Below are 14206 nucleotides of genomic sequence, written 5' to 3' on the forward strand. Positions count from 1 at the left end.
ATATTCCTCAGTAATTTGCCTTTCAGCCATTCTCACTATTCTTCACACCTTTCGCGCACTTGCTTAAGTAAATTTTTGTTTACTCGTCACTTGACACACGTGACTTGTGCCTTGGTTAAATACAATTAAATACAATTCTCTATCTTTCATTTTGACTACGATTCGGCAGCTTAGCTTTCGTTACTCGCCACTCGCAGTAAATTTATTTCTCACATAAATTTGTCTCTAGTTTTGATCACCAGCATAGTGCCACAATTGTCGCATTTTCAGTGTTTCCTCTCTACTCATTTTCCCTTGCTTATCTATTTTAGCTTACTCGTTACTCGCTACTTACATCTTCCACTCGCTAGTCTTCATAGTCTTCAATGTACAGATACACCAAACACACATAGAAACACACTGCACATACATTATCTGTCTCTCTCTCTCTCTCTCTCTCGCCTTACCTCTCTGTCTAGTAGTCTCGACAAATCCACTTTGGCGCTGCTTTTCCGCTTTGCTTTCCATTTTATTTTAAAGCCGCTTCTCGCATTATTAGGCCTAAGATCAGAAACGCTTTTCCGGGAAATGGGCTCCTCCCGACAAGAGAAAACACCCAGTTTGCATTTCAAAAAAACACTCGTATTTATAAATTGTTTGAGACAACAACCACAACCACCCACCCACAGATGCAGGTCCGAGGTAAGCTGTGTGTGGGTTCATATACTTGTATACATATGTATCTGGGAGCATCATTTAAGCTCTCTCTCTCTCTCTCTCTTTTAAACTAACAACCATTTTTGACAAAAACTTTAGCTAATCGATCGAAATCTGTGTTCTCCACCCACGTGTTTGTGTTTGCCCGCGAGCGAAATCCGGGCCAAAACGAAAAGCGTCCGTCAAACTCATGCCTTTAGATGAACTTGAACCAAACAGCGCAGTGCCCCCTCCTTCGGCCCCACCTTCCCCCCCTCCTTATTCCCAGTAATCCCCTCCACCAACCACAACCTGGATGGGGGTGCGTGCGCCCATCAAAGTGATGTCAAAGGTGTTTGGTTCAACTGATAACGAGAGTTTACCCAACCAATCGAATGCAACGTTGCTCAAGCCAAATAAACTGACCTTTATACCTATTTCGTTGACTGTAGTTTGTGCCGCAATTAAGTAACCCTAACTAGGCCCCCCCCAAAGCCCCTCCTCTGGCCCAACGGGCACGGCTGCTTCTGTGGGGGGAATCTCCACGAAGCAGCCCAAAAGCACTCAAACACACACAACCACACCGCCAGTGCCAGAGACAGCTCACAGCACACACACACACACACACACAGAAAGTCAGACAGACACACGCACACACCTGTTTAATATTGTATGTGTATTTGTGTACGTGTACGTGTTCGTGTTCGTGTGTGTGCGTGTCTCAATAGCCACTAGAGTCAATCAACTCCCCAAGGACCCATCCCGTCGATGAGAGCGAGCCCGGTTGCCACCTTGCCGCTAAAATGTAGCCATAAAGAGATGTTCATTATTTATTAAAAGCTTAATAGAAATTTGAATAAGAACAAAACTCGATGGAGGTGCCCCATTTATTCGATAGCGACTATCTAATTTGATTCTACATGCAAAGGCTCAAAATAAATTACATTAAATATTTAATTCGTTGGTTTTTTTTGGTTAATTAATTCAGGTGGCAACCGCGGCCGATTCTGGTCCGCACACAAAGCACATGTGTATGTCCTGTTCAAATTTCTTCAACAATTACCACCAACATAGGGTTTCAAGCCAAGCCAAAGCCAAGTCAGAGCCCCTTAGAGATGGTTGGCTAACACAACCCAAACCCATAACCAAACCCATACCCATAGCCACACCCAAGCCAAGCCAAGCCAATCCAATCCAATTCGAACCCAATGAGAGAATGCCACTCGCAACTCATTCACAATTCGCAGGTACTAAACTATTGTCCGAAAGATATGAAGGCTGACATATGTGTTCATCTAAATCGCAAAGTATTTAACGAGCATCCGGCATTTCGTCTGGCCTCGGATGGTTGTCTCCGGGCTTTAGCGATGCACTTCATGATGTCCCATTCGGCGCCAGGAGACCTGCTCTACCATACCGGCGAGAGCATCGACAGTCTCTGCTTCATTGTGACGGGAAGCCTGGAGGTGATACAGGACGATGAGGTTGTGGCAATACTGGGTAAGATCGATCTCAAATTCAATTCCAATCGTTTTTTTTTCCCCGATTCCACCTGCACTTTCGTTTCGATTCCGTTGCAGGCAAAGGCGACGTCTTCGGCGATCAATTCTGGAAGGACTCGGCCGTTGGCCAGAGCGCGGCCAATGTGCGCGCTCTGACCTATTGTGATTTGCATGCCATCAAACGTGATAAATTGCTCGAAGTCCTCGATTTCTATTCGGCATTTGCGAATAGCTTTGCACGCAATCTGGTGCTCACCTACAATCTCAGACATCGACTGATTTTTCGCAAGGTGGCTGATGTGAAGCGCGAAAAAGAATTGGCCGAACGGCGTAAGAACGAGCCGCAATTGCCACAGAATCAGGACCATCTCGTCCGCAAGATCTTCTCCAAGTTCCGGCGCACACCACAGGTCCAAGCCGGCAGCAAGGATATTGTCGGTGGCGGCACGGGCTCTGGTCAGAGCGATGTCGAGAAAGGCGACGGCGAGGTCGAACGGGTTAAGGTTAGTACAAGAGCTTTCTCTGCTCTCTCTTTCTCTTTCTCTCTGTCTCGCTCTCTCTCGCTGTGCATTGTGCTTTCGATGTGTGCTTTTCGTTATTGTTATTGTTATCGTTATCGTTATTGTTATCGCTATCGTTATTGTGTAGTGCTCTCTTTATGTTTTACTTTTATTTCCTTTCTTTTTATCCCCTTGCATTGGGTCCTCATATATGTATAGTTGCTGTCCCCATGTCCGATAGTGTAATTATGTAATACGCCGACTTGCCTCTTGGTTTGTAAAGGGCTTACGTATCTATATTAATCAATTGGCCATATTTGTACAGCATGGGGCTGTTTGTGTTTATGTGAAGAAGTGGTACCAACCACTGCAGTGGTCAAAAATTAACTTAATTGGATGAATTTACAACTTGTTAGCACTTTTTACAAGTTGAAAAAAGAACTTTTCGCCTATCGATAGCAAACAGCTAACTGTACACCGATAAAAAAAAGCCCTGAAATTTTAATATTTTCACTTGGATTTCAATATTTATGCCATTGATTTTCATCCAAGAGTGGTTGTATTAATATTGAATATTTTTCACTTAAATTTTGATATTAATATAGAAATATTTAAATTTAATATGTTTCATATTCAAATTTAATATGTTTCATATTTAATGTTAATATGCTTCATATTTAAATTTAATATGTTTAATATTTAAATAATATGTTTCATATTTATATTTATATTCATTTTTAACTAATTGGTTATTATTTTGCGTACGCAAATTACATTTCAAGTCCTCATGGTGTGAATTGGTTAAAGTTTTCAACTAGAAATAATCGCAACATGAGTAGGACTGCATTGGTTGTGATTATGCCCCTGCGCTAAGATAATTTTACTGTTCATTCAATGCAGCACAGCTGGATCTAGTTGGGAATTCGAGGCACATAAAAAATAATATAAACATAGTTAAAATAAATACAAAAAATATTTGATTTAATTTAATATGGAATATTTAAATACAAAGTTTTTCCTTTGGATTTTAAAAGAAAAATTTTGAAATCAAATCATAATAATATTCAATTTAAATATGAAACATATTAAACTACAAATTTAATATATTATAGTTATTTTGAAGTGTTTTGTATTTAGATTAAATATGACCGTATTAAAAAAGCATTTTTAATACATTTATATTTGAATCAAAGTGAATTCTATATAAATTTTACTATGTTTGTATTTAAAAATGGCATTTTAAATTCAAATATGATTGTAGTTATTTTTACTATGCCAGTTTTCTATCAGTGTAAGAGCTGTTAATTTTACAGTGGCGCACACTGTTAGTTTTTTTTGTTTGCGTTACATTAAAGATCAATGTTATTCGGGCTACAAATATATTATTTTAACTAATTTTGAAAAATTGGTTTTGGCCAGGAAAAGTAGTCAAATTTCCCATGGTGCACTGTTACACTAATACACGTGTAAGTGAGCGGCAGCGCAGCAGCAGCGCCTTTTCCTATACCCATTAGATAGGGCCTCCCTCTTTAATTAATCTGCAACTTCGGTCTCCGAAGAGACACTTTGCATATGTATCTTAATCTCTTTGTGTTTGGTTTTACCTTTTACCTTTATTTTGGCTTAGTTTTCTTGTGTTTTTAGAGGTCACGTGGGGAGTGCACATCCCAAAGCTGTGATATTTTGTATTCTTGTTTCGTTTATATTCTGTTACCGGCTATGTTTGTGTTCGTTCTGTACCGCATTTCCAGTTAACCAAGTAATCAAACTAACATTTCTTTCGAAGCATTGTCGTTAGCTAACCACAATTACACAAAGCTCCAGCCACAGCCCCCCGGGCGATCGGCAGACACAGCCACAACCACCAGACGTGGACCGAGTGGATGCCACCGCTGTGGCTGGTGTGTTAGTTCTAGTTCTAGTCGATAGTCGATATTTGACGTTATTCTCGTTGAATTGCTTAACCAATACTATTTACCAATAATGTGATCTGTATTAAAAGTGACTTATGCTCGTTGTGTGTCTTTCTTTGTTTCTGTCTTTCTTGACCATGTTTTCTCGCATAACTGTTTCCACTCACTCACACTCCCACTCACTCAACCATCACCCACACACACACACACCACACACATGCTTTGCCACACAACTGTACCGTGCTGTTCACTCTCTCTCTCTCTCTCTCTCTCTTCCTCTATATCTGATGTATCTCTATCTCTGTTCTTTACATGTTGTATTTGATTTGTGCTTACTTTTCGACTGTGTTCTCTTCTGCTGTACCAAATTGATTGTGAATTTGGCTGAATTGAAATCACCTTAACCTGAAATTGATCCAAAATTAAATTACTAACGGAAAATTCTATATTATTTCCCCTCCGCCCCACACACACCCGCGATCATTAATACCCTAACAACACACACACACACACACATACAAAACTCTGCCAAATGAAACCGCAACTCCTGTAACTCCATCCCTTTCCCACAACCCAACACAATTTTTTCTTCTTATCTCTATCTATCTATCTATCAATCTATCAATCTATCTTTCTCATGTCTACCCGCTTTTTCGAAATATCTTGCGCCCGATCATCCTACCAAACCCAAACAAAAACAAAAACAAAAAATGCTCGTTTAATCTATAACAACAATCTACAATCTACAACCAAAAACAACATATACAAGAAGCTACCAGCCAAACTGACATTAACCGAGGACTCACGCATCCTAACGACCGCCGCCGTACCATCACCATCGCCATCACCCTCGCCCTCATCGGGTCCACCATCTGCGCGGAGTACCCGTGCCAGCAAGTGGGGACGCCTTCTGGGCAGTTCAAGCGTCGATTCAGCTAGCGACACTAGCGCCAAGGTAGCCGTCTCGAGAAGTTTGAGCGCCCGCGAGAGTCTCCGTGAGAGCACCGCCCAGGCGCGGCAGAGTAGTACTTCGAGTAGCAATGGTGGACAGGGGAACAAAGTAATTACCGTTAATCGCTAACCCTTAACTGCTCAAAGCTCAACATAAACAACACACACAACAACAGTTCGAAGTTGAACGTTTCGAATTACTTTCAAATTTGATATATTTTCATTGATATCGTTTTGATTTTGAGTCGTTTTGATTTGATAATCCATACACACACACACGTCAACACTACTCATCCATGTATACACTTATACATGGATAGGTACAAACATACATACATACATACATACATACATACATGTATTCGATTGTCTATCTTAGGTTTCCATTATTAATAATGAACTCTGTCTATCTTTTTTTGCCATTCGTTTGCTCTTCCCCAATTTGATTCCGTTACTAATGCCGAAATCCGTTCATAACAACGATTCCGATTGCGCGACTCGCTACTCGTTACTCGCTCATTTTGCGTTCATTTCGTTACTTTCTCATTTCTGATCAACCATTGACAATTGTTCAATCCAATCGATAAGCATTTACAATTAAGCAAAGTAAGTTCTCGAGCAATTAGTTTAATTTGTTTCTGTTATGTTAGTTGGCTTTCCCACACTCTAGCACAAAATTGACTCGATGAGCGAAGGGGCGGGCCAATAAGTGCGTGATTGATTAAATGATTTCCGGCACACTTTGCACACCATCGACTAACTGGTCTTAGTCGTGCTGCATACAAATTAGTTGGCGTACTTTGCAAATAGATATTCCGATATCTTTACGTATCTATGACCTTTTCGATTGCTATCGAACTGTTGTGTGGATCAATCGGTAACGATATTCCGAAATTTATTAATCTAAACGCCATTTTTCAATTAACATAACCATATGGACCATATATACCGCTATGTATATTTTAAACGTTTACTGTGAGAATTCCAAAGTTGATCTAGCTACACGTCTTAATTGATATTAATTAGTTTAATGTTAGCTATCACAGCTGTGTATGTAAACCGCATTCTGGCCAGCCCCGCTCGCCGCTCAATTTTAATGTAGTGCGCTTAGTGATGAGCCCCACGCACCACCCCACCACTGACCCACACACACTCACACACACACAAACACACACCTGCCTTTAGAATGATTACTGCGATAACTGATTCCACAATCAATTGATATGTTTTCTATTCTTCCGTTTATCGTTGACACTTTTTCTCTTGCAAACACAAAAAAAAAAAAATAAATAAATTAATTAAAACAAAAATCAAATATTGAAAAATCCACAAAACATTGCTTGCGACAACAACAACAACAACTGCAATAAAAAAAATTAAAAACAAAAACCCTTCAACAACAACTCAAAAATGATTCCGAATTGGGCTTCACATCGATCGAACTACTTGCCACTCTGTAACCATGCAACACAACCTGCAACCGATTGGAAACCAAATTGCACCATCTGCCTTTCACACTGCAACAATGAACATCTGCAACAACTTTCAACAACCAACAACAAACCGAATGAATGCTTCAACAACAAAACCCGAAACCAACTTTTGCAACTAACCCAAAACAAAACCAAAAAACCAAACAAAACAAACAACAAAAATCAAATTTAAATCGAAAAACAACCTAAACACTTTTCTCACTTTTCTCCTCCAACCGAACACAACTCTACCTCTGCCTCAACCTGCCGCCTCGACCTCAACCTGAACCTCGACCTCTGCCTGTAACTGTAACTATACCTATCCGAACCTCAACCTCAACCACTATCTACCTGAATCTTTACCTGTCCTTCGCCTACGCCTACGCCTCCGCATCTGCATCCGCATTGGCAATGCCACCTGCATCCACATCGTTCCATTAAACGTCACCTTCAGGTTTTCCCAAAGGCGCCCAAGCTGCAGGCGAGCCAGGCGACGCTCGCCCGTCAGGACACCATCGACGAGGGCGGCGAGGTAGACTCCTCCCCGCCCAGTCGCGACAGCCGTGTGGTCATCGATGGAGGGGCGGCCTCTGCTCCCGTGGTAGCCACAGCAGCAGGGACAGCAGCAGCAGCAGCAACAGCAGCGCCAGGAGTTGCGGCGCTCACAGGCCCGGGCTCATCCGGAGCTGGCGGCGGGACTGGAGCAGTGACGGCGCTGGTGAAGGGAGAGCGCAATCTGGCCCTGGAGCGGGAGCGCCAGATCGAGATGGCCAGCTCGCGGGCCACCACCTCGGACACGTATGACACGGGCCTGCGCGAGACGCCGCCCACGCTGGCGCAGCGAGATCTCATCGCCACCGTCCTGGACATGAAGGTGGACGTGCGGCTAGAGCTGCAGCGCATGCAACAGCGGATAGGCCGCATCGAGGACCTGCTGGGCGAGCTGGTGAAGCGGCTCGGGCCGCAGCAGGGGGACAACAGCAGCGGCCAGACGACGCCCGGCGACGAGATCTGTGCGGGCTGCGGCGCGAGCGGCGTCGCGGCAGGGCCAGGACCAGGGCCAGGGCCTGGGACGGGCTCGCCCACGACCCCGGCCACAGTGACGGTCACTACGCCCGTGGACACTGTGATAACCATCTCATCCCCCACGTCAGCAGCGGGACCAGGGGCTGGCGCTGGCAGCGGTCTACTAAATCCAGGCCTCCCAGTTGTGTCGAGCGCGGGAGGCAACGGCCTGGGGCCACTGATGCTCAAGAAGCGACGCTCGAAGAGCAGGAAAGCACCGGCGCCTCCTAAGCAGACACTCGCCTTGGTCGGCGCGGCCTCAACGACCACAGCTGTGACGGGCGCCGCTGGATCTGGTACGACGAGCGTGGCAGCGTCAGCATCACCTGCAGCGGCAGCGGCAGCAGCAGGGGCAGGCTCTCCCAGCGGTGCTTGTCCCACGGAGCTGCTGCACCTGCGCCTGCTCGAGGAGGACTTTACGGCGGCCCAGCTGCCCTCGACACCGGCAGCCACGACCCCGACATCATTGGCGGCCACGCCTCCGGGCAGCGGCACGCCAGCGGCTGGTAGTGCCACCACCTCGCCCACGGGGCCGCCACCCACGCTGCCAACGCCCACAGGCAGCAGCGGTCCAAGAAGCGGCAGAGAGTTCCTCTAGCCCAAGATTCTGTTGCGGCATCAGTCTTCGGCTTCGACTACGGCTACGGCAACGGCTACAGCTTCGGATTCGGCTTCGACCTCGGCTTTAGCTTCGGCTTCCGCGGAGAGCAGCAGCATGGAGCAATAAAATAAGCCACTCGGTGGAGTGGAGATGGAGAGGGAGCACTCCGCTCCCAGCCATGCCCATGCATATGCTTAGTTAGACTACAAATATATATTAAGATAAGGAAATGCTGTAACCTCAAGAGCTAGCGGCTAACCTCCAAAAAGCTCACTGCTCCAACATGTATCACTATCTCTCTCTCTCTCTCTCTCTCGCTTCTAAATCTATCCTCTCTCTCTCTCTCTCTATCCCTCGATGTAAGAATACCTTCCCACAACTCTCCATCTCGCTTTTCTCACATACACAGACACAGACACACACAGACACACACACACACACTGAATGGAAGTGCTCGATACTTGATATTCGATACTTTACCCCATTAGCCGATCCGCGATGATTAGCGATAGCGATAGCGATAGAGATAGAGATAACGATTACGATTAAGGCAGAGCATATTGCTTACGATTTTGCTACATTTACTGCAATTATTTACCTTTATACATACATATACACGGATATACTAGAAAGGGATATAACGTAGATAACGCTGGATAACTGATGGATAGACAAGGATGGTGCGCAGATACGGTTAGTTGTATATACATGGATAACTTTGTGATAACTGCTGAAGTGAGAGGCGGAAAGTGAGGAGGAAAGCTTACGACAGAGATCGAACAATGCCCGTGAATTGTACATAGCATATAGCCTATAATCATCCTGCGAGTAGCCTAGGATTCAGATTCACACAGAACTATCACTCTAGCACGTACACACACACACACACACACACCCAAGAGAGAGCTGGAAGAGATGATCGCCCCCTAGGGATTGATTGCACTAGCTGATATGTACATACATACATACATACTCGTATGGGTATCTAGCCCGTCCTAAAACTTAACGAAACGCGGATTGAAGAGCACTCTCGCAGCACTCGCACCACTCGCTTGGCCTCCCCCGTAGGCTTAGGCTTAGGCTAGGCGCAGCCCCAGAAAACTAGTTAACTCAACGAAGGTAACTTCGTAAGTTCGAACTCTCAGTAAGAGTTCGAGATACACTCACAAAACAAACACTAACAAAAAGTTGCGACAATCGACAGACCTAAGAAAAGAAATATAAGAAACTACATTTTAAAAGAGAGAAAGAAAACCTTTGAAAATAAAAAAGCAAATCTAAAAAAAAAAAAAGAAAACAAATTTATATAGAGCTTGTAAATATGTATTTGAATTACAATTTGGAAAATATGTTAATATTCATTACACTCACACACACACACACCTACACATATTTTGTGATAAAAATTAGCTGAAAATAGTACCCAAACAAAAATGGAAATTACATAAATATTTGTTAACGCTTATACCCGAAGCAAGAGCAAGAGCAAGAGAAAGGCGCAAAGAAAATTTGTTAGAGAAGCATGCTGAATACGCGCATGTAGCATAAAGCATAAAGCAAAACTACAATATACTCGTATAATGGTATAATGGTACGGATAATGATACAAATATACAAATACTAATAGAGATGTGTCCTGAGCAGTTTAAAGGCAAGGTTTCATTACGTTTAAGTCGCCAGAGTCGCAGTTCACTCGCAGTTCGTTCTGTTCTTGTTTGAGGTTCGATTTTGCCTATAGTTGAATATTACGTACATATACTGTAGAGATCGGCAGCAATTCCCCTTCCCATTCCCAAAAGCAATACGAATACAAATATGAACTGTCTTCCTGCTGGAATTGCTGGAGGTGTGGGGATGTGGGGGGGGTTTGAGGATATATGGGTTGGGGCTGCTGCTGATACTCGTACTAGCTACTTAGTTTTAGTGCGATTAGTAGTTTGGTTCGATTACTTCGACAGCATTTTAAATTCTGAATTCTGAAATCTGAAATCAACAAATCAAAAAGCAATTGAAGTGGTATTACATGTTGACTAACTAACACACTCACACACACATATACATACACACACACATATATACTACATATAATTCCAATACTCCAAAATGAATCAAAACAAAATTTAAGTAGGAATAGCGAAAACAAATTTGTTGCATACGCTTAGGCGCTCATTTCTAGTCGAAAGTTGAACGAATGTTGGACACAGCGGTGTCTAACTGTACATACATTTTTTTTTTAAATATAATCATAGATACATATTTGTAAAGACTAAACATTTATTATTAGGCGAACCAAACTAACTAGAAGAAGGAAATGGAAAGGGAAAGGAAAGGAAGGTGAAGAAAAAACTAGACATTAGATTCGGTCTGATTAGTGTTGATAAATTTATAGCCCTAGCTTAGTATTTCGATGACCCTTGACTTGGACCTGACGTTAGACACATTATATAGATCTTAGACTGGAATTTTGACCTCATTCAAGGCTTCCTCTTCCTCTACATGTCTGTCCCTCTTTATCTTATTCCCAATCGCTTCTGACCCTTGGTTGGTTTTCTTTTGGGTGTCTATTAGATCTTAACTACACAGAGCCTTATACATTTATGAAACAAGCAACTAACCTAAAGCAACTAAAACCAACTCAAGCAGAATTCAACAAGCTAGAAACTTAAACCTATACCAACATTAACATTAGCTTTAGCTTTAATATTAAAACGAAAACAAAACGTTAAAAGAGAATGTGGAAGTGAAGGAAAATTAAGAGTAAAACTAATACCGAATGTAGGTAAGAAAGGTGCAATTACAATTTTTAGATCAAGCTAAGCGAACTTCGAACAATTTAGTCGAAATTTATATTGAAAAATTTATATACATATGTATGGCATATTCAACAAAAGCGGACAGGCATGCATATGTGCATATACGAGTATAAACATGTATATGTATACAGACGAGGAATCGCGAGTCTTACAAACCCACACACATTCAGACAGAGCTGTACATACATGCATATATAGTATAGTATACTCCAAAAAAAAAACATCCTACACTTCACACCACACACCACACACTACACACAAATGTCTAATGGTGATGTCCTTGCCTTCACTTTCGCCTAAAAAAAACGCCCCAATTCAGTCTGATATATATATATATAAAGAAGGAGAGAAGGCAGACGAAGGTCCGTTCAGTTCAGGTCAGGTCCTGTGCCGGGACATTCGGTTAGAAGAGCCAAAGAAACTGATGTAGTCATATGAATATATATATATGCTTATACATACAGATGTATATATGTATGTACGAGTATCTTCAAGATTACCTCTAGTTACACCTAGAACGAGAACGAGAACAACCTAACAAAATTAAGCTTTTATACGCCAGAATTTTTTTCTAAGAAAAACAAACAAGAAAATACTCAAGAATATACATAAATAAAAAATAAAAAAAAAAATAAATAATAATAATAATAATGCGAGCAGAACAAACCAAAAGCCAGAGAAGAGAGAATACGCCACTCTATTAAAACAAAACAAAAAATACAGTAAATGAAATTAATTTAATTATACAATACATATAAACCAAATAGGTAAAGAATGTTATACATACATACTTACATAGACGAAAGCCTTAACCCAAAAAAGAAAATAATTATTACTCGCGCCTCCCTTTTTGTTTTTATTTTGTAAGTTCCACAGCAAAGCTAAGCAAACCAAAAGTACGAGTACTATACTAAATATACCGACAAAAATACCAAACAAGCAACTAACTTAGCATTATGCTCTAGATTCTAGAACAAAGAACCAAAATTTTACAACAAGAACAAAAGCGAGTAAGCAATGTCAAACATTTTCCACCAATTTGAGAAGCATAGTTGTTAAAATACCTAAAATACCTATAAAATACTGAAAACGATTTCGTACACGCGCCCTTTTGTTTTTAAAACGTCGTAAAGCTGCCTATTTATATATTTACAAACAAACGAAGAGAAAAACCAATAACAAAAAAAAAACAACAAATAACAACAAATTAAACAAACAAAAAAAAAAACAAAAAACAAGAAAAAAAAACCAGAAAAAGTACATATTAAAATAGCGAAATTCCAAGTAAAGTGAAATCCTTACAAAAAGGTGAGTGAAGAGGCAAAAACATAAACAATTAAAAATAGTTTGAAATCAATTGAGTTTTTATTACTTAGTGAATCCAAAAAGAAGGCTTTGCTGAAATTGTATATACATAAAAATACATGTATGTATATATGTATGTACATACATATACATATGTGTATGCAGATTATCCCATTTGAAGCTTTCTAGGGATTCATAGAACAACCCCAAAAATCGTGAACATAAATAGTTGTAACATTTGTTTGAGAACCGATGGATTAATTCCTTAATTTAATATGTACAGTTACTTGATTATTGCCCTACATTAGACGAGACCACACAGCCATACGGGACACACACACACACACACACAAACACACACTCATATTTGAGGTTAGTACAGATCGAACGAATCTTAAGAGAAACCCCTACAAAGAAGAAGCAACAAATAATAATTTGCAACATTTGCAGAAAGCGCAGAACAGAAAATAAAACACAATACGCGAATGAAACAAAGAAAAGAGAAATACATACATAAATGTTTTTTAAAAAAGCCCATCAAATTGTTATTATATATATATATATATATATATCACGGGTGAATATCATTCCAGTTACGGTAAGTTTTTACTTCAAGAACTGCACAACTGCATCTGGAGCGCATTGGAATGGACGTAATGAACGCTCAAACTCAAAATGTTGATATTTTTACCATTAAAAACATGATTAACGAAAGGGAACGTTGTCAGTCGCTGCTGTGGCCGCGACTCTACTTTTATACGCGTACTCTCAGTCAGTATATATGTGAGCTTGCGATTTATGCGGAATTTTTAAATATTTTATCTGTTGAAATTTGTGTCATCTACATCTACAATGTAGATTACACATCTCCTCCGCCAGAGGGCGCATGTACAACTTGGGTTAGCAACTGAAAATGGATTTATTCATTCTGGCTATAATAATGATCCGATCTAAATTAGATTTGACTATCGGGTAGAAATAGTAAATCTATACGATACTACATTTCCGTTTTCTTGTATCTTGAAAATTGTGGTCTCGGCTATTGATGATAATCGATAATAAATATACATGGTTACGGAAACGCTTCCTTCTGTGCCTTACATACATCCACTTCGACCAAAAAGCTAAAAGATCCCTAAACTCTTCGAGTACCGTTTATAATTAACACATAAATGAAGCGCTTATTGCGTTCGGTTCCAGATCAGCTCCAATTTGCGTAGCTTTCTGGGTTCTATTCTCCCTTTTCACAATAAATCACGTGGTACAATTAGGCCCGCTCACTTGCAATCGGTGACCCGTGCAGCTGAAAATTATCCCAACAAAGCCAAAGCTCCTCCGCCATTCAATTAGGCCCGCGCTGAGCTTATACGGATCCTCCAGAGTGGGATTTGTAACTATAATTGACCTGA

General features: G+C 41.2%; 1 protein-coding gene across 1 annotated transcript in view; it reads left to right on the forward strand.

Moving 5' to 3' along the window:
- LOC111071658 (potassium voltage-gated channel protein eag) overlaps window positions 1-8736 on the forward strand; it is a 41240-nt gene extending 32504 nt beyond the window's left edge. Inside the window, 4 exon segments of the mRNA XM_022363128.2 lie at window positions 1923-2175; window positions 2256-2680; window positions 5363-5650; window positions 7468-8736. Of these exon segments, the coding sequence (XP_022218820.2) occupies window positions 1923-2175; window positions 2256-2680; window positions 5363-5650; window positions 7468-8676 (2175 nt within the window). The 3' untranslated portion in view covers window positions 8677-8736.
- The last annotated feature ends 5470 nt before the right edge of the window (window positions 8737-14206 follow it).

This window comes from Drosophila obscura, unplaced genomic scaffold (assembly GCF_018151105.1).
Source record: "Drosophila obscura isolate BZ-5 IFL unplaced genomic scaffold, ASM1815110v1 contig_185, whole genome shotgun sequence".
Lineage (NCBI taxonomy): Eukaryota > Metazoa > Arthropoda > Insecta > Diptera > Drosophilidae > Drosophila > Drosophila obscura.